The following is a 21,278-nucleotide window of genomic DNA, read 5'->3' as shown; positions in this document are numbered from 1 at the left end:
TTTTTCCTAGTTGCCAATAAAAACTAAAAAGGACCCTAGATATAAATTATCCATGTTACAAAAGTGATTTTATTTTATACTGTAAACCCTGAACAGCACAGAAGTAAACTCTATTTCCATCCCTGATCCTGGGTCAGTCAGCAGCTCTTACCCGGGTCAGCTCGGACTCGGACACAGAGCGGTGTGGCGGCGAGCGGCGCTGGTACATGGGCGGGCTGACATCCTGGTAGATCGGGCTGTCGTCGTCCAGCAGCACGGCCCCCCCGTCCACGGACTCCTCCTCTCCCTCCAGCTGTGAGGTCACGTCCTCCGGGCACATCTGGTGGTCGATGCCATTCTGGCTCAGGTTGCAGTGAACAGCTGTGAGAGGGAAATGGCAAAAAACATAAATTACTTGATGAGTGAAAGACAAGGGGAGACGCAAGTATTTTTCATTATGGAATGAACAAATCCGGTCTTGGTAAATATACCTTTAATGTGTCCTAATCTCTTATTTTGAATTAACATTAAAAATGGTTAATTGGGTTGTAGGTCATGTAGAAGTTAAATGTTTCTGTAGAAATGTAGTAATTGTAGTAATAGCAAGTACTTTTTGCTTATATGATGGTTAATGGTTTCACATTTATAGTTTTAAAGGGTTGATTATTCATTCTAGTTTATAATAGCATGTTTCTGTACTGATGAAATTCTTCACACTGAATGCTCTACTGCTAAGATTCCACCAGATGGCAGCAAATACAGATAAATGATGGCTGATTGTCCATTGAAGCCGCTTCTCGATTCAAAACTACACAAATCGCAGAGAGTGTGTCATATGTTATTTGCAGATAATATCAACAACAAACCTCAATGTGATTGTGTTTGTCAAATGAAACCAGCAAATCATAGTTAAGCTATAAACTGTTTAATGGGAAATTAACTTATTTTAACAACACACCAGCAGTTTAACACTCAGGACTCAGGAGTTTGGTTACTGGTGTTGTTTGACCAGTAGGTCTGAGGTTAGCTACTGTTGACAAAACCTTAAACAAACAGTGAATCTGTGGTGAAAGAGCAAAAGTTATATTACATTCTTAGTCAAAAGTAAGGTTAGTGTGTGTGTGTGTGTGTGTGTGTGTGTGTGTGTGTTTTTCTCCTAAATAAAATGTACTTTCGGTGAATTACATATTCATTCAACCATCCTGGTATTTTCTCACTTCTCTGGTATCAAGAAATGATTAATTCAAAAGCCCAGATTCCGAGTGCAGCCTGGAGTTAGGACACAGCTCACGTCGCTCCCAGACAAACAGCTTCTCACATCCACGCTGTGCAAATGTTAATCAAATACAGTGTGTTTGGGTCAATTTTGGAGACTTGGGAGAAGTTCGAAAATTGGAATCCTTCACAAGAAAAAAGAAAGAGCTGCTGACATTTCAAACTATCCCTTTAGATTGATAAAGTTGAACTGAAAGCGATGATACGTCATTTTTTCATTCACCTGCATGTGCGACAGTCTCCAGACTTCATTATGACAAATTGTCAGACAACTTCAAAAAACCTCAAACAACATTTAAAAACAATGTGGGGAGCCGTGTGCATGATTATGTTTAGAGAATTTATACAAAATGTCCCACGTCAGCAGAAGAACGCTGGTGTTTTCCAAATGTCTTCTAAACCTGTCATTTTCCTCCTAAGTGACTCTTTTTGGTTGGTTTTTCATATGAAGTGTTGGACTCAGGCTCTGTTCTGGTCGCATCAGGCAGGGAGGCAGCCTCAGAGGAGACAGGCAGCAGCGAGTTGTCTGTGTTGTCTGAGTTGTGATGACAAATCAACCATTTGTCATCACGCATCATCGTGGAGTCCGTCCACTAGTCGCCTCGCTTCTGTGGAAGAGTGAGCCGAGGACTTTTTACATCACACCTGAAGGCTGCTTTGGTTTCTACTGCAGCTGCAGATTAAAAGCTCCAAGGGATTTGTTTTCAAAAGTACATTCTGCTTCGTTTAGTGGTTTATAAAGAACGACTGAAGCTGAAAGATCTGCAAGAAAAGCTCATCTTCATATAAATCACAGATTGTAAATAAAGATGGACGATGCCCGCTCCACTTCCTCCAACTATCCAGACATGGAGTCTGAAGCCATCAGGGGGGGTGGAGCCGATACACGCGGTTGACCAATGGCGAGTCAGTCTCAGCTGTCAATCGTGACGTTAGACACTGTTTGAAATGTTATTTGGCTTCCGGTCGGGTTCGGTCATGTTTTGGCTGGGTTGTGATATTTCCTGCAGCACATCTGTATTCGAGGAAAACATCGGGTTCGGCCACAAAAACTATTTCTCAGACTAGAAACAGTGAATTAAAGATGTTAGATGCACACGGTGTCTAAGGGGAGGAATCAAACTGCTGCAGTAAATACATATTTGAATGTCCCTGATGCTCCTCGAGGAACAACCTCGTTCCAAATTGGCTGAGGTTTAAAAAAATTGTGTCAGACATAAATTTTTCCAAACTGCAGCCGTCAGGAGAGCAGCCAATTACAGGCTCAGTTCAGACCCCTCTGTTCTGAGTAATTACTACAAGTGATACACAACAAAGTGAAACAAGACAACGACAACAGGAAGAACATCTGGGCCGTCTTTACACATAAGAGGAGCAGGAGTGTGAGAATAATAAACTGTCCGACAACGACATGTGCCATTTTCCAAAATTCTGTTTAAAGCTCAAAGAGGAAAAACTATAAGAAAAGAAAACGTAAAATTTGCCTTTATCTCACAACCTCTCAGTTTTAACTAAAGAGACCTTGGAGAAGGTTACACATTTACTGATCCATTAAAAATCAACTCTGACAAGCTACAACAGTTCAGTTATTATAAACAACCTAATAAAAAGGTTATTACCTATATTACTATTATAATTTTGGCAATAACACTTCTGTACCAGGCTGTGAAAGCAGAGCTAAATGTAATGTCTGAATATCTCATCATCACAAGCTTCATCACAGCCCCTGAAACATCTAAAGTCCAAACAGCATTGAGCAGAATAACAAGGTGACTTATGACCAGTTGCTGTGTTTGCTCCGAGCTGCAGACCCGACAGGGAAGAGGCCGTGATACGAGAAATCACAAAACCAACTTGAGATGCGTAGCACGAAGCATCGCTCGCTCTCACTGCCTCTTTCTCCCCCTCTCCTCCCCTCACAGGTCACTCCTTCCTCCTCCTCTTCCTGCTCCTCTTCCTCCTCTTAGCTTCGATTCAATTCAGTGTGCCACCCCTTGGAGGAGAAATGTATAATGCATCTTTTGCTAAGAGCATTGAACAACGGTACAAACAGCCTAACGGGATAGAGGGATAGAGGGATAGAGGGATAGAGGGATAGAGGGATAGAGGGATGATGGGAGGGTTTAGGGAGGAGGCACAAAGAGGAGGCACAGCTGTGAGGAGTGGTGGCTGAATGAGGAGCTCGGAGCTGGAGAAAGGCTTTATTTAAACGGCAACAGTTACTATAAATAGCTCCATCACATTCATCCCTCTCTCCTCCCGGACATGCGCCGTGCAACCATGGTGAGGGGGAGAGAGATACCCCCCCCACCCTCTCTCAATGATATTCAGCAGAATGGGGGGAGAAAATGAATGGAGCGCACACAGAGACGTTACAGAGCAGCATCATCCCTGCTCAGATAAACACATCCCCCGTTATCCGGATGAAGACTCATAAAGAATTGGATTAGTTTTTTACATGATTCTGTCTCTTCTAATAACTGCGCCTGGTTTTAGACGAGAAGCCATTACGAGTCAATCCAATTTGAAAAATAGAAGCTGACAGGAACGTTGTGTTCGTCTGGAGGAGCAGGTTAGGAGCAGGTCTTCTATTATCACACAAACCAGACGAGCGATGCGGCAGAAACACGACATGATGCTGCACCTGGTTTACGCTTTGAACGTCTCCTCGTAAGACAGCATCTTAACCAGCTATAACAGACTTCTGCCTTTTCCATCATTCACACTTTTTATCAACCTGAGTCTGATCCGATCTCCTGTCCTAAAAGAGGCAGGTGGGGGTCAAGAGCCTTGCCCAAGAGAACCTCGTGAGTATGGTGAGAACATGTGAACATCAACTCTATCCATGCTGTCGGTCAGACACAGGGAGACTGACTTTCTACTTTATTAGAATAAACTATTGGATCCACATTTAGTCTGTAGCCGATTTCGAACGAGAGTTTTTCTTCAAATCTAAAGTCCAGTGGAGATTTAGCAAATTAGCCTGATGATATAAGAACAATCTGATCCTTTCCGGTCCAGCAGGGGGCGATAATGCAGAGGACGATGCATATAAATGCAACAACCATGGATTCATGAGAGCAACACCATTATTTGGAGGAAATTCCGATGGTGCTGCTGATCAGAAAAAGGGATGAATACAATGAACGAAGCATTTTTAAAAACATGTGAATGATTTTATGGATTGACAAGCTGAAATAAAAAGTACTCGACCAATCAGACATCTTCAGTGCGGTGAGTCTCACACTTAATGTTCCGGTACTTTCCCCGCGCAGGGACTTTTCAGATGGTAAAAACATTTCCCTGGAACTTAAGATCCTGCAAAGGTTCCTAGTTCCTGGGGAAAGCACCTGCAGTTGAGACGCTGTTGCACCACATCACTGATTATTGGTTAAACATAATTCAGAAGAAATGCTGAGGAAAGTTTCAGGATGAAATAAGTTTACATTTAAATCATTAACAGTTTAAGGTCTCATATGTTCACAGTGGAATATAAGGACCTTTAGTTTTAAAGCTCACTGTATCAGATGTGTACCTTCGTGGCAGATTTACATATAATTTACTTCTTGGTAGTAAAATGTGAGGAATCATTAATGAGATGATTGAATGATGAATCGAATTCCTTCACTGACAATTCAAAGTAGTATCAACAGAGTAAGAAGAAGAAGAAAGAATCAGGACTGACATGTCTTCCTGTCTCCTCATAACAAAGCCTCCATGGCTCAAACCCAGTTGAAAGAAGACGTTTCAAATTGGGGGCAATGGGAGAAGCCGAACGCTGTTATTCTGTGTGAACTCCGGAGCCTCAGAGTGCAAGCTGGTTCAAAGGGAAACCATTAGAGGGCCCATAATCAACAGTGAAGTGGGCTCTGTGTGGGCACTCAGGCTCGGAGTGATCTCTTCTCTCTGGCTGACTCTCAAACTGGAGCAGAATGAATTGAGAAGCGAGCACAATCCCCCGTGAGACCCAGAAACAAAGCCGGGAGACGGAGGAGCGGGGAGAACGTGCAGACTCTGCACCGCAGCCACGACCGGGCCGTCGCTCTCTCACCTCCATCCAGGACATCTGGCAGAAGAGACCGGGTGAACCAGCCTCCGTCAATAGTCCTGAAAAAACGGGACATGAAAGACGTGAGCGCAGTGGAGCCCGAAACAACAGAGCAACTGTGCCAGCAGACGCTCTGGGGAATCTGAAGAGGTGTCCTGGCACAGAAACTGGCAGGATGTTAGCATAATGACATTTCAGTCATGCACGCAGCTGTTCCTCTTCATACATGTGAACGGTGGCTCGGAGCTGAATCACAAATCAGTGCCCGACACATGGCCGGAGGTAAAAAAAAAAAAATACCCTGTTCCAGTGGTGCATCTTTTTCACAGTGCTATAAACTGTTTATTAAGATGCAGTACACGTGTGCGTTTCTTCCCACTATTCAGAAATGAAGCTAAAATATCCAAAATTCAAACTCTGCCATCTTGAGCTGAATACATCATTTGGAGACAGAGACACTTGGAAAGTCCCTCCCTAGACACTTGCTCGACCAATCGTGAGTCAGTCTCAGGTGTCAATCATGACATTTTTACCACCGCCTTTATAACCATCGAACATTTAATTAAACCAAAACTGGAAAAATGACCATCTGGACAAACGTTAGTGTGTTAAGAACAAGAGATGTTCTGATATAAATTTCCCAAAATTGTTTCTGATACCTTGACTTTGCATATGTGCAGTCCATGTCCCATCTACTAACATGGAGGAGGCTGTGTTTATGACCTATACTGCAGCCAGCCATCAGGGGGCGATCTAGACACTTTTTGGAGAGCTGTACACCTTCTACAGTCTGTGGTTCTCAGAGCTCCATCTTTCTGCACCACCCTGCACGTACTCAGACGTAACTGCAAAAAAGCCTCGACACTGCATGTGTTGTTGATTCTCACCGAGCTCTGAGAAGGTGGCGAATCTAGCAAATCTGCAAGAGGGTGGGGGGGGCGTCAGGTGACTCCATGCACTGCTCTCCAAATTAGAGCAAATGTGACAAGACTGAATATGTGAGGAGAGTGCAGCTCGTCCCCGGAGGACGAGTGTCTCCATCAGACGGGGACAGAGCACGCACTCAGATCCTTACATGCTCACTAAAGCACTCATTAGAATAGTTCTGAAGGGGAGAGGAGCCCAGCGCCTCCAGTCCAGGGTGTTGAGGACTGAGGACCGAAGGAGGAGCTTTCTGCTCAGTGTGATTCAATTCAACAGACAAGAGGAGAAAGTGCACGAATGAATGATCTCCTCTCGTTTGTTCCTTTTACATAACCCGGCAGAACTACTCTTTTTGAATCTAATGATCCGTCTAATGTAGTCCCCACTCACTGGATGTGACCGTTAACCACAGACCCTTCACTTTATTAATACGTGTGAAAGTATGAGTGTGGTAGAGATAATGGATGAATGGATGGATCTCAAGAGGTTTTTGTATTAATCAAGATCTGTGCAAAGACGTGCTGAAATGTTTCAAGTGTTATAATCTGGTGTGTGATCATCATCTTGATTATTCATTCTTTCATTCGTCAGATCCAAATGTAAAGTTTAACAAAGGATGGTTTTCTCAGCAGTCTCCTTATGAAACCTCTTAAATCCAGATGATGCCGCTTTCCAGATTTGCACTGGATCAGTTCACTGAATCTCCCAGGTTTTTTTTTCATCAATATCCATGAGTTAGTTCCTTGGGAGTCTGTGAAAATGTCTAAAAACTGCCGATCTTGCAACCTTAAAGAAAGAGATTTAAATTAATTCCTGGATGCTGCCCGTTTACTGATTCCGGGCCAGAATCTATTGAGCTCCCTCTTGGCTCGAGTCCCATCCGTCCACCAGGTGTCATGGAAATCTGTTCAATAGTATTTGCATAAGAACAGATCATCGATCAGCTGAGCAGACGCAGGTCTTTGTAAGCTTGACGTATTCTTTCCAGTATTGCTGTGAAGCTGATCCCTTCATTAACGACACCTAAAGCTGACATTTACAACTTTAATGGCCAATGAGCAGCTCCACTGGTGCAACGACAAGTTAATTCTCGGCGCTGAAGTTCACCCCAGAAAAAGTCTGAAGGGTGGAAAAGCCCTCGAGTCGAAGTGGAGCTGCAAAAACACAACAAGGACAGAATTAAACACGTGTCCTTCATTTAACAGCTTGTTAACAGAGTGTTGTGTTGCAGGAGAAAGATCACACACTCTCACAGGACGGGTGTCACAGACACAAGGTTGTGCGAGCTGACGAGGTAATTCCACTTCACATGGCGCGGGGGCGTTTCCGCTTCAAACGGTGAAGTAAGTCGGGCATTACTCCGCTAACCTGACGGATCTGAGAGTCATTATCAGACCGGCTCTTATAGCTTCGCCCGCGGCGTTTAAAATTCATGAGGCGGCCCCACAATCTGATTTAAGAGGCTGGCAGGTGATCTGCAGGTAACTGAGTCGACGCGGTTTCTCGTCGCCGGATTTAAGAGCATAAACATGAATGAGTTTATTGCCTCTACACGCTTCATTAGAGTTCAAACGGCTTTATGTAGAAACGCAGATTATTTGTGCTTTAGCTCATTTTCTGTCAGTTTATGTGGTTTTATTCTAACTCGTCTTGTATGCAGCTCAGCAGGTCACTGCAGCAGGGGCTGTGTTCCAGCCTGTTGCATAAGCCCTGCCTGGTAAAACACGTGTAGTCGCCCCCCCGCTAACAAGACGTGACATCTGGAGGCGTTCTTGTCAAGGTCCTTTAAGGCCTAGTGGCTCAGATGTATATTCATTAATGCACAGAGCGTCCAACACGAGCATCCAAACTGACCTCGGGGACACGAGTGTAATTATTAGACGTGTTAAGAACATCGTGGCAGCTTGGAATTAGAGTTCACTTAAAAAAGCCTTTAAATTTCACTCTTCCTCATGTGCACTCAGTTACGTGTCATGTTTGTGTGTGAGCAGCTGAGACCACGAGGACTGACTGCGTGGATCAAAGTGAAGTCGAGCGCCGAGTCAGACGGCCAGCCCGACTCTCTGTGGGGCTCTTAATTCAGCCTGACATCCTATCAAAAGTTAACTGGGCTCAAACTTCACAGAATGCCCCCCCACGCGACCCCCGCGGCTCCAGGGTCTTGGATTGGTCGGCCCCGTGTCAAGCCGGCGTGGACGTGCTCGACTTCAAATGTTTTTTATCCGCTGCGAAAGAAGCAGAAAAGGAGGATGACATTTAAAAAAAAGGCAAAGAGAAAAGCTGAGAGAGAGAGAGAGAGAGCGAAGGGATGAAAAAGAAAGTGAGAATGAAACAGAAAAAGAGAGAAATGACCCACTTCCACACAGATGAGATAAATATAACTGCTGTTCACTTTGGCTGCAGGGAAGCGTCCCAGGCTTTAGCTTTTTAACGTGCTGCGCTTCAAAGGCCGACAGGAAAGAGGACGACAAGAATAGAGCCTCTTCATTTAGAGGAACAGTTATTAATATTTGATAAAAAAGGCAGAAACTTCCCCTGCTCTTGGCCACGGTAATGGAACCATCGCAGAGTGGGAAAGCTTGTGATGTCATTGGGCATCGTCCAGTGAATCGTTTCACCTTCCTTCCTGCTGTGAAGTTTGCAGAGTCAACACAGTCTATTATTAGGTTGTGTAGACACAACATTTATGCTGCAGTGTCATGATCGGAAGAAAAACTACTGCAGGAAAGTCTATGCTCTCTATTGTGCAGACCCCATGGAGCTGATCGGCTTATTAAGCAGATTAGTTGTAAACCATGACGTGACCAATCAACATTAAATGCAGCAACACAAGTTTTTAAATGGCACAACAACGTGTGGCCTCAACTTTAACTTACAGAAATATGCTTTTCAATGAGATGAACATGCTGACTTTGAATTTGGGATGAAAAAAGAACTGGTGATGCAGTTAAATAGTTCTTCTTAACCTTTAGCTCTTTATTTTCCTGTAAAATTCAGCCTCATCTTGTATCTTCTGACAAATTTGCCCTTACAAAATTGGGTCTGGAACCTTCCCAGTTCTTTTGTATTTTAAAAAGGGGCATCATCAACAACAGACCTACAACCAATCAGAGCAATGAAATGTGTGACACAGCACAAGGTTTGATCGAACCCAAACCCTCCTGCCCCTTTCAGATGAAGAGCAGTGAGTTGTGAGTTTCACTGTGAACAATGAGCTCACTGGTTCCTCTGGTTTCCAGGTTACAGCCTCCTCGCTCCAGCATGCCTGACATGTGATGACCTTTTGCTCTTCTTATTGGCCTCTCTGCCTTGACCTTTTGGTTCTGGCTGTCTGTTCTGAACCACTGACACAGCAATCCTTTGCTTTTATCGTCATATTTCGCCTCCGAGCCGAGCATCGCATGCGAGTCCTCGACTTAAGCTGAGGAATTAGAACTTCCTCAGTGTCATGGCCACTGTGTTTGGAGACACCAGAGGGATTTATTAAGACGCATTTTAAATATGTGTGAATATTTTTATTTTGGTACTAAAACATCCACATCACATTGGAAACAGAAAAACAAAGCAGCTCTTAACCTTTGCTCTTTGGTCGGACCTTTCGTTTCATCTGTATTTGTTCACGTCTTCTCAAAACTTAAGACACCGACGACACAGACAAAATGAAGCAGTACCACTAGGGGGCAGAGTAGTTAATAGATCAAGTGAGGCTTTCATTGGCCAGGAAGAAGAAGTTTCAACAAAGGCAGAACTTTTTGAGGAAATACTTTGCGAGTTGGTTACGAAACTAAAAAGCGTGTGTACGATGGACAAACAGCTGCTGTTACCTCCTTCTGAAGGTTGATCATCAAAACCTCCTCTACTGTCGCCATGTTTGTTATCGTCAGAAACTCTTGATTGCACGTCGACCTCTACTGGATGAATCTCTGAATGGGAGTATAAATGATCAAATAGTCCATTTTCCCACTGGCCTCGCTTCACAAACACAGTTTCTAATAAATCCAATTTCAACCATATTCCCCCATTAGAAGCTGTCATCCCGTCCACCGTGTAGCGCTGCTCCACCGCGTCACACCATGAAAACCTCCACCTGACACCGACTCCCTCCATCTGTGGCCACCGCATCACCCGGCTCAGATCTGCAGCTTTGAATTTCACGGTCATCGGGGGGGGGGCCCGGAGCGGACGCACTGCCAAGTTTCTGCACTCAACACAACAGGGTTCCAGAAATGTTGCTGAGTGTTCACAAAAAAGCACAAAGGTCGACAATTGTGTGAGAGAGAAGAGCGTCTCTTCCCTTGGGTTTCATTCCACTGGTGTTCGTTCTTCATGGGAGGTCGATAAAGACGCTGTGTAGGTTTTGTTCTGCCCCGTTTGTGATCGGGGACGAGAGCCAACGACCCCCCCCCCCAGGCTGATGTTGCAGTGCATTCAAAAAGAGGGAAATGGAATAGAGGCCAGATGCTGCCGTGAAGGAGCCAGAACACAAAGATAACACGAAGCTGCACTCGTCTGATCGTTAATGCCCTCGCTCATTTGCATAATCATGGGATCGAATGTGCAAAATCAACAGCTGCTCCCCCAACATCACTGGGAATGTGCAGGAATGGCGATGGTGTGTAAAGCATCTGGAGGCTACAGGTGACACTTCAGCACAGTGGGTTTACAAGTCAAGATACAGTGCTTTCAATTGGTTATTCCTGTGTTTTCCACTGGGCTGTTTGGTGGTCAGGTGGAGAGAGAGGAGAGATTTGATAGAACTCTGGAGTCCGTTAAATATCAAAGCTCAAGATCGCAGCCACTTAAACTCCGTCTGGTTTCACGCTGAGCTGCGTTCAGGACGTGCACTGAGGTCTGGACAGTTTCACATGAAGTCTGGAGAACTGGGTCCAGACTTTACCTGCAGGTCATGTCTGAAAACAGCTTGATATCATGCTCAATATTACAGTTATTTCAACTCTTTGCTCTTTGGATTTAATTTGTTGTCTTGATGTCAAAGTTACTGTTTCCACCAGAGAACCAGTCTCCTGCTGGTTTCACCTTCCTGAGCTGCTCTCTCACGCTGACACTCAGACACACTGATGCACGGAGAGCCGGCTGAAAGCACTCAGTCCAGACACACATCCAATAGAATTGTAATGAGCAAAACCCCCCCGACGTTTGTCAGACAGATTTGCGGTTTACCGTGTATCAATCTTGCCACGAAAGTCTCTGCATCTCTGTGGATGAGGAAATAGACTCATCGATTAACGCTGACACGGAGGAGAGGACGAGTCTGTGGCACACAACTACTATTTTTATTTTCTGCTCAGCTTCTCATTGTGGATTCCGGGCAGCAGCCCTTTATGTATGGTACATCAAAGATGGCTGTAGGTCCACCCAGGGGAGGATTACACAACACCACTCTCCTATGACATTTGCCACATCTTGGTCATCTTAATCCCCTTCCCCTGTTCATGAAGGGTTTGGAAGATGCCCCCTCACCGCAGCAGCTCCTGATTCAGTGGACAAACATGTAATCCTATTCCACCGACCGAAATAAACATGTTTATTCTACTAATTCTATTTGCAGTGCCAGATTCCGGTGGGATGGATGTGAAAGGGGTTTTCTGAATGGATGCACAGGCAGGCAGAGCCGGGCAGCACGTCTCAAAGAGGCTCGATGCACACAGGACAGAATGGAGGAGTGAAAGGGACAAGCTGAGCCACAGGGGTAAACACTGCTGTGGCTGGACAGGAAGTCCAGTTCCTGGCTCTTTTCTAAATGTCCGTGTATATGCACACAGTTATTGCTTCTGTCACGTGTTTGTTTGTGCCTGTATGAAACCACAGCCTTTCAGGAGGTTGTGTATTTTTTTTTATAGCCTCCTACGCTGACATGAAAAGATGAAAACCTTTGTGCAACCTGAATGTGTCTCTCAGACTGAGGGTAACACAACATGCCGGTGGTCGGCTGGTTAATGTGCGTTACATGTAGCTATAACACGATTGGTTGGATTCCACTGGGGACTTGTGTTGCATGTCATACCCTGCTCTCAGGAAAGAAAGCTTTTCTCATCTCTACCATGACCTTCAGGATTCCCACAGGGATTTCTCTCATCCACCTGCTGACTCCAACACCTCTATCTACACTCCAGGGAATCGAACAAAGACACTTCTCATCCTCGCAGTCTATAGACCTTAGCTCTACCTCAATAAATCCTGTTTTAAGCTTCCTACTATTCTCTTTAGTATAAAACTCGGTTTTGTGGCTAAATAAAAACCAAGCTGGGACCTCGACTGTGTGTCTATTATTGTTATCAAGACATCAATGGTCAGACCTGCCACTGGGACATTTGTATGCGAGGGACATGTGACCTACGTGGTGATTCAGGATGGACGACTTGCTGTTTGCTTCTGAAAACCCTCTCTAAGCACATCTGGTGCTGGATTAGGGTTCCGACCATTTCTGTCTTTTTCTGATGAACCCAACACACGGCGATGGGAAGAGGGGATGAAGGGTTTGAACTCTCAGCGTCTCTTATAACCACATGCAGCAGTGTGAATGTTTCCCAGAAGAGACCGTCTGTACCTGTGTTTTCACTCAACAACTTAACCATTTAGGACCTGATCTTCTTAGGTAGAATTCAGTCAATATGGTTAAGAATAAACTTGATGTATCATCATTGAACCGTCCCTTTGTCTTTTGAGAGAAAGACGCCTCAGACCGAGCTGAGGACAAGAGGCCGAGTGCTCTTCCTCATCTGGAGGAAGGGGATTCAAATGCCTTAAAACAATGATTTGAATCTGTATTTGCTTCTGAGATTATTTTTTTTTTTTTTGTCAGTGTATAATATGAACTAATATTCATGATGCAACTCTCGTCTCCTTGCAGGTAGAAGAGTTGTGTCGGGGAAACACTGACACACACTGGCACCAACACAAAACCTTTCTTATCCACCGAGCTTTTAATTTCAAGCTACACTTGCAAAGGCTGCTCAAAACAATACAGGCAGGGAGAAACAATGCTCCTTAAAAGATTATGTTGTAGAATTTAAACTATTAGCAGCTTGTATCAAATTTCACTCCCACTATAGACCCTGATTTGAATTTGCCAAAACTATTAGCCAGCTTTATGTATCATGTGTGCAGAGCTTTGCAGGGAATCTGTTCAGTTTGTTCATGTGGCTCATTAACTTTACTGAGTCAAAGTGTCTTCCACAGAAAAGCTCACATGGAGAGAACCACTAAAAACTGGTGCGGTTTCCAAAGAGCTAATTGTCTTCTCATGTGTTATAAATGTTTAAAGAGCTGACCTATATTCTCTGTCTTCAAGGGGTTTGTGGAGCAGTGGAACAAAAAACACAGAAACCGTGACGCGGCGGAGTTGTGATTCTCTCAAACGTCTCATCTTGAATTGAAAGCGAATGTGCTTTGTCCCGTTTCTGTTTGTAGCACAGAGACAGAAACAAAACCAGTTTTTAAATTAGATCCAATCTAAAAAAAGAAACGGGGCTTTTAAAGCCAAATGTGGCAAATTTAGAAATGGAGGATCAGTGAGCTCCGTGCTTCTGGAGCATTTTCTACAATAAGAAAGAATAATGGAGTCTGTATACACATACAGTGGTGTGAAGTAACTTATACAATATCTCACTGAAGAATCTGGTAAAGTATTATATTTCAACCACAGTGCAGAACGGGGCTAAAATACAACGTTTCGGCTGCTCGAGCAAAATCCGCTCTGACCTTGGGTGTTTAGTTTTCTCCCCAAATTCCGACAGACGTATCAATTCTTGCAGCTTCAGTGGACGTGAGTCAGAATTCATCTCTCTCTCTCAGTGACACAAGTCGGTGAATCACGATTGCCGGGACAGAATTTTCCTATAGATGCTTGAGCTGCTCAAGTCACAAATCACAGTGATGCCGGGTGTGACGCTGTAGCTGCTCTGAGACATGCACTGAAACCTGGATACTTCCAGAGGGGCTGTACGGGAGAATGAAAATGTTCGAATCAGTCGCTCTGGACATTTTCCAGCCTATCCAGCCTTTCAACCCCCACCAGGTAAAATGTCTAATTTAGCCATTAAACTGAGAAAATAAAAAGAACACAAATATCTCCAGATGAAAAAGACGAAGATGGAAAGTCGGAAAGACAAAGAGATTCAAGAGCTTTAGATGATGAAGCCAAACGCCAGAGTCGAGAAAAACGGATTATTTCCGCAGCAGAATTTACGTCATGTCCTGCCTCCTGCTGCTCCACCCAGACACCACCCTTCACCTGAATGTTCAGGACATTTCACTGTCGCTGTGAACACGTCTGACCCGAAACATTCTTCATACGTGAAACACAAACTACGAAAAGCGTCCCGGCATTTCCCAGAGTTCATGTCTGAAAGGGCTTTGATATATGCAGCCTCCAAGTATTCTACTCCTCAGACTGAGAGGGATCTTACAGCAAGAGATTGGAGAGGTGAGGGTTCTCTGAGCCTCATGAATCCACGTGAAACCGAGAGATAACACTGAGAAAAAATGGAATCATAACTTTTGGAATTGCGCTGGGTTTTTGTTCATCTGAGTGAGCCTGGATAAAATCAGTAAGAGACACGGGAGGAAGAAACCGACAAAGCAGATGAAGAATTCAGCCCCGGAACAAAGTCTGCATCTGCAGGCAGCACCGCCGCTCGCCGCCTTCTCTGCGGCTTTGAGAGATGGATCCCAGGAGACCGTGTGCGAAGGAAGCTCGGGGAGATGCTGGAGGCTTGGCAGCATTATGGCTGCTGCTGCATTAAAACACACAGGCCTATTTCAGGCTCTGACACATGTGGTAATGTCTTTACACCTGTAGGTCGGCACCACTAAGAGGAGCTGCGGCACCAGAGTGGGAAAGGAGCAACTTGCAAGAGATTTGTTTGATACTGTTGAGCAGGTGTCGTAAAAGTGGGAGGTTGGACGCCTCCAGGGAGCTCGAGAGGCTTCAGGTAAATTATTTAACTTAAAGAGAAAATGCCTGCTGGGATTTAAGATGTCACCTTTTGAGCAGTTCAGGTGTAGAGAGGCTGATCCCTGGAATAGATTTTATGCAAACAGCATCCTGCAGATTTTCACGCATCTATTTTGGAAGCCTTGACGTGGGGAAAACATGAGAAGCATGCGGCAGAACAACATTTACAGCTCCGCATGCAGATCAGCCTCAGTTGTTTAATCTTATCAGTGCTGGCAAACAACACAACAATTCCACACAAAGGAGCACACACGTCAGGGGACGAACAGGAGAGACAGGTTCAGGTCACACAACACAACATTGTGCACTGAAATGAGCCAAGTCAGAGATGATTGATCCGGGTGAGGAATGCAGTTGTGCCACTGCCTCATACCAACCACACCTGCGTGGGCAAACACACAGAAAACACACTGTGGACTGGAACAGCCTTTTTTCAACCTACCTCTCATTGGGTTCTGGATCCACAAGATGCCCCCGATCAGGTGAGGAGACTGGCCGAGCATCTCTGGAGACTTGGAGGTCTCACCTCTAATGTCCCGGAGTTAATTAACAGCTCAAGTGTCAATCACAGGGAGACGTGTCCCCTGATCCACATGTCACTCACCACCTGATGCCGGATGAGCAGAGCAAGAAGAAACCCTGTTGCACCACAGCACGGAGCAGCTGTGTGGCTCTTACATCCAGAGGACGACGGGGGGGGGGGAGCCAAGACGCAGCAGCCGGTGCACCAACACCGGGGATGGTTACGCACAACAGACCCGGACGCTCCTCGGGGTTTGCAGACCTGTTACCCGTAGCGCGCGCACACACACGCGCGTGGAGCCACACAGAGGCTGCGCGTAATGGTCATGCATCAGCAGAGACCAGCAGCGGTTCCATGGAGGAGTGATACCAGAGGATGACCAGGACAGAGAGGCTGGTGCAGACACAACACAGGCTGCGACCGACTGACACGTTTGACCCGACAACACACACACACAACAAACACACACACACGCAGCTCCAGTCCTCCTATTATCCTTTGCGTTAAGGGGAAATAAAGAGCGCAGAACGTCCTGATGGAATGACGCGTCTTACCTTCAACAGCCATCGCGCTCCTCCGCAGATCCGTGCATCACCGGTGAAATGTAGAGCTCGTCTCCCCCCCTCACCACACATTGTACCTTGTTCCTCGTTTTCTCATCACTTTACCGCGGGCGAGCAGGAGCTCACAGCTGCTGCCGCCGCCCCCCGGAGGATGCTGGGAAGTGTAGTGCTCGCTGCTCTCCGGGTGGGGGGCTTTGAAGTCTGTAACTGCCACTTTATAAAGTCAGTTAAGACTTGGAGCCTCCTGAGTTTCTACTTGTGTTTAGTCTCTGGACTTACTGACATGTTTCTTTTCTCAGGTTGGATAAAGGAACAAGATTTCCTCAGTGTATCATGAATTTTATCGTAGTACTTATCGGCTATTAGATCCATGCGTGTTCATGTTACATCTGTACACAAAAGAAATTAGGCGGAAATCCCTGATAGTAAAGATTTTTGAATTACCATACATGAACAGCTCCTGATGAATTATACTTCGTACACGGTCCCGACTGCCAGTTTAGCTTCTGTTAGCGCAAAGTCCGGAAACAAGGGAACAGCGGAGAAGCCTGGCTCTGTCCAAAGGTCAACACATCTGGTTACCATCTGATGGAGTCAAACAAAAACTGAAATATAAGTGTTAAAAAATTCTGATTAAACTCTAGTTCCTATTATGTGACTAGTTCCTGAACAGGTGCATTGACTTTGTCGGTGTCTCCATTTGTTACCTGGTGTCCTCATCGTGATTCGAGTAAGGTAACTGCACCACGCACACACATAAACCTGTTTAAACCATGTTGTTGTACATATTAGACTTAGTTTCCCCTGATTCCTATCTTTATGCTAGATTAAGCTAATTGGTTCCAGCTTTGTATTTGGCAGTTGTGTACTTCACATTGAAATAGGCTTCGCTAACTGGTAACTGCAGGTCATCAGAAAAGTTTTCCCATTAGAACAGGTACAAAGACACTTAAAGTACCTTCACCAGATCGGTATTATAACCTGGACACAGATTGTGTGATCTCAGGAGAACTGGTTTGATTATATAAACAGACACTGTTATTATTTCTCATGGACTATGCACCATGCACCTTCCACACTGTGCATTTGAATTGGGCCCTAAAAATTCCCCGACATCCACAGATTTCAGTTTTTGTGGAACGTTCGTTATTTTTTTGCTCTCAACTCCCGAGAGCAGTGAAAACAGCGGCTTATACTTCGAAAGTGACTGAGTCTAAATGTGTCGACTGTAATTACCAGGGCTGTGAACTGCCAGCGACAGAAAAGACTTGTAAATCCTCTTTGTTAGAGCTAATTATACAGAACAGTTCCAACACGGCACACCTACTGTCCTAGAGTAGCTTATGCAGTGTGTCATCTGCTTTTCAGGATGTTAATTGAGGATGCAACGTTTGCTCCTGTAAGCAAAGGTTGTTTATTCTGTCATATTATTACCTGTTTTTGTATTATTTGGTAGATTGAGCATAGAAACAGTGAATCTAAAAATATTTCTGTTTGTATATGAAACACGTATCTCACACACCGTTCATCTTATCGGCTTTACACTCACCCTTATGCTAGTTAGACATGCGATTTTGTTTAATTTTAACACAAATATACATATTCTTGTTTTAAAAAAACATGTACCAGCTCTCTGTAGCAGCCAGTGGGGGCGGGGGGGGGGGGGGGGGGGGGGGGTCTTCTACCTCCTCGGATAAACTACACCAGTTCATCAAGCGGCCATTTTAATTTCAATTCATTTTCATTGCAGATAAACCAGGTAGGATAAATGCAAAGTTTTCACTCTGCACCATAGGCACTTTATAAAACACTCTGCGCAAAACGCTCAGCACAGAAACATTAAAAAAAGAGACAGTTTGATATACAACCATTTGAGGAGGATTCACTGATGACAGGGCAGTATTATTCTGAAGTAGACTGCAGAGCGTTAACACAGGCCGAGTAAATCAGTCCAACCAGGCGGGTTTACAACCGCTGCACTCGTAAGTCAAAATGGAAGCAGATGCAGGGGAGAAGCTGCAGGTCCCTTCAGGCTGCAGTGTCTCACTAGGGCAGGTGGTGCAGTTACTGCAAGAAGGAATCAGAATCTGTCCCAGACGGCTGCTTCATGCATCAAGCATCATTATTCATTGATGAAGAGATAATGTGCAGTATGAGGAAGTCTCTATTTGTTGCATTGGTAACACGTACGTGTCACAGAGTGTTTTTCTGTCTTCTTCCTGATCTCCTCTATTTTTTAAAGGTCTTAATGGGTTTTTATCAAATGTTTTACAGGAGGACACTTAATGTGCAAATGTAGAGGCAAAATATAATAAGTTCAAATCCAAATTATACAGAAAAAGTCCAAATATTCTTGCTTTAACTTAAACAAAGTGTATTGAGCCTGCAACACAGAGACGTTGATGGAAAGTCAGTGGCACCAACTTGTGTTGAATAGTTTGAAAAACAAGAAACCCACTCATCAACTTAAAGGATAATGAGACGTGCTCACAGCTTCTTATTGTTGCCCCCTAGTGGCCCAAAAACTAAAAATACCTTTCACTGAATACTGTACACTACACTACTTTTACTTTTAACTGAATACTTAAATAAAGGTAGATTAAAAACTTTCACCATGTGGTTCAGTAGTTGAGCTTTGACTCTACAGTACATAACCAGGTGCCTGTATTTCTTTGTGTTTGTGTTCTGTGTGGGATTTGACAAAACCTGATAAATCAATAACGGGGGGGGGGGGTTATACCTCAAGAGAGTCCTAGTCTGCCTTTGCATTAATTATAACAGCCTCAGTCTAACAGGCCGTGAGATTTAAAAGTGCTGTGCTCGGCTCTGTTCCCCTGCATTGTGCCTGCTACAGTCTAATGAGTGCTGAGCTGCAGGAATTCAGGCGATGAAACCAAATCCGTGTCTGAATTACTGCAGAGCCGCCGGTTGTTTGGCGTATTAACACGTACTTAAATATCTCATCAACATGAGGCGTAGAGCAAATGCAGGAGAGACACACGAGAGGCCAAGAATCCAGGACTTCATCTCTTCCAGAGCTCGTGAATCAAAACCTCAAAATGACTCCCCAAGCTTTGACTCGTCTGTATCCCTGTGACATTGCTCTGCAGGAGTCCAGTGAGCAGAACCAGGCCAAACTGTGTTCTCAATCCTCCTCTTAGCCCACGTCTGATAACAACTGTAAATGGTAGTTAGCATCACACCAGCAGCGTAATGATCACCCCATCATCCTGGCCTTGCCACAGCATCTCCCCGTCGAACGCCACCTTCCCGTGCTTCCTGGCTCTCATCAGGATCCCCACCACCTTGTCGGAGATCCGCACGTATCTGTCGAACAGCTCCCCGAACGTGATGCGGGTCTTCCCGTCCGGGTCCGGGTCGGCCATTGTCCGGATCACGAAGCACATGTCAGCGATCTCGCGGTGGATGTGCTGCTCGGCTCGTTTGGCGCGCTCCGCTGTTTTGGTTCCCTCCTTGGGGCGTCCGTAGCCCTCCTCGCCCTTCTGGAGGCGGAGGGACATGGAGTAGTCGTGGTCAAAGTTCTCGCTGAAGGGGTTTAGTCTCTGGGTCACCGTGTGATCCGAGGCCCAGCTCTGCCAGCGGCTCTTCAGGATTCCCACGGCGCTGTATTTCTTGGAGAGAGCATTGATCTTGTTGGCATCTTCAGCTTCGTTTTTGTATCTGGAAGAGATCATGGATTCCAAATAAATACAATAATACATCTGGAGCAAGGTCTAATAGATGAGAGTCTATCGTGAGATACAAGAGGACATAATGGATAGCAAACCTAAATGTGCGTGTGTGATGACATCAATGTGAGTCCTTCTGGTGCCTTTAAGGCCTCTAACCCGAACCCTTTGCCCAAAGTGCAGAATTAACTTGCAGAAGATACTCACTTTGGAACTGAAGGTCTTTTAATCTTCACCCATGTCTCAAAGTCTCCTTCACCGTCTTTTTCCTCTGATTCTTTCAAAGTGTTTCCCGTGTGTGTTTGAGCATCATCTTCTTTCTCACGATATCCACACTCCTCTTTATCTAAACCACCCGTCTGTGACTTTGCTGCTCTTGCTCCTTTTTCCCCGAACTTCTGCTCTTTCTCCACCTTCTTCCAGCTTTTGGTCAGTGACGACACCATGTTGGAACACCTCCTGCGGAGCGTGGGCGATCTTTTCTTCGCCAACAGCCTGTCGATCTCCTCGGCCGATGGCAGAGCCTCTCTCGTGATCTTCTTGGTCACCACCTGCTTCGTCTTGATTGCAGAGGTAACCGGTGGCTCCTCGATCTTCTTCTGAGGAGCTGATGTCTTTTGAGCCTCTCCAGAAGAAGGTGCATTCACTTGAGACCCCTCCGTTGGTTGTATTTGAGCGGCAGCAGGTGTCCTGGGGACCCACGTCTTCCTGGGCTCCTCAGTCGGTCCTCCCAGTGTAGAAGGAGCCCAACCACTGGGTTCACCCACCTGCTTGTCCTCATTGTCCATCACCCACTGCTTCTTGATGTTCTTGTTGGCGCTCGGATTCCTCTGCGTGTCAGGTTTGACAGAATATTTGCTTCTAAGTGAGCCGTCAGACTTTCTACAGTTAACTCATCTCCTCTCCGCCGCAGCTCTGAAGTGGGGAGAGCAAACCCCAACTCGACGGAAAGTATTTGAGTCATCCCAGGCCACGGAGCTGATCGTCTTTCCCTGACGCTGGTCACCCCCCGACACACTCGTGTTTCATCACAGACTGCAGAGCCTGTAACTGGAGGTAAACAGGACATTCTACCCTCATGATTGATCATGCAGATCCATCAGAGACATAGCATTTGATAATCTCATAAACTGATGAACAGTGTAAAGCTTTAATGAAGCTTGAAGGAGCCACAGAGTGTCAATCCACACTCTGACCCAGGTGAGAAAGGAACCAGGGAACTTCTGAGCTGCAGAGAACATGAAACCTGGAGGAGACGAGGATCTGCTCTCACGTTCCAGGAGGTTTGGTTTTCCAGCGT

General features: G+C 45.3%; 2 protein-coding genes across 3 annotated transcripts in view; both read right to left on the bottom strand.

The window, feature by feature from the left end:
- samd12 (sterile alpha motif domain containing 12) overlaps positions 1–16,774 on the bottom strand; it is an 86,285-nt gene extending 69,511 nt beyond the window's left edge. The window contains exons 1-2 of one of the 2 annotated variants that reach the window (XM_062410586.1): positions 16,281–16,774; positions 152–360 (exon numbers count right to left, since the gene is read on the bottom strand). In XM_062410586.1, the coding sequence (XP_062266570.1) occupies positions 152–360; positions 16,281–16,293 (222 nt within the window). In that variant the 5' untranslated portion in view covers positions 16,294–16,774. Of the gene's footprint in view, positions 1–151; positions 361–15,645; positions 15,946–16,280 lie in introns of those variants that run through there. The other variant, XM_062410585.1, reaches the window with a different exon arrangement.
- A 1,239-nt stretch (positions 16,775–18,013) lies between these two features.
- abrab (actin binding Rho activating protein b) lies at positions 18,014–21,058 on the bottom strand. Its single transcript, XM_062410278.1, has 3 exons — positions 20,985–21,058; positions 20,186–20,860; positions 18,014–19,970 (listed from the first exon to the last, which is right to left on the bottom strand). The coding sequence occupies exons 1-3, from the start codon at positions 21,056–21,058 to the stop codon at positions 19,487–19,489; spliced, it is 1,233 nt and encodes a 410-aa protein (XP_062266262.1). The 3' UTR covers positions 18,014–19,486.
- Positions 21,059–21,278: the final 220 nt, after the last annotated feature.

This window comes from Platichthys flesus, chromosome 17, assembly GCF_949316205.1.
Source record: "Platichthys flesus chromosome 17, fPlaFle2.1, whole genome shotgun sequence".
NCBI classification, from domain to species: domain Eukaryota; kingdom Metazoa; phylum Chordata; class Actinopteri; order Pleuronectiformes; family Pleuronectidae; genus Platichthys; species Platichthys flesus.
Note: the sequence above shows the minus strand (reverse complement) of the source record. Positions and strands in the feature narration are given on the sequence as shown.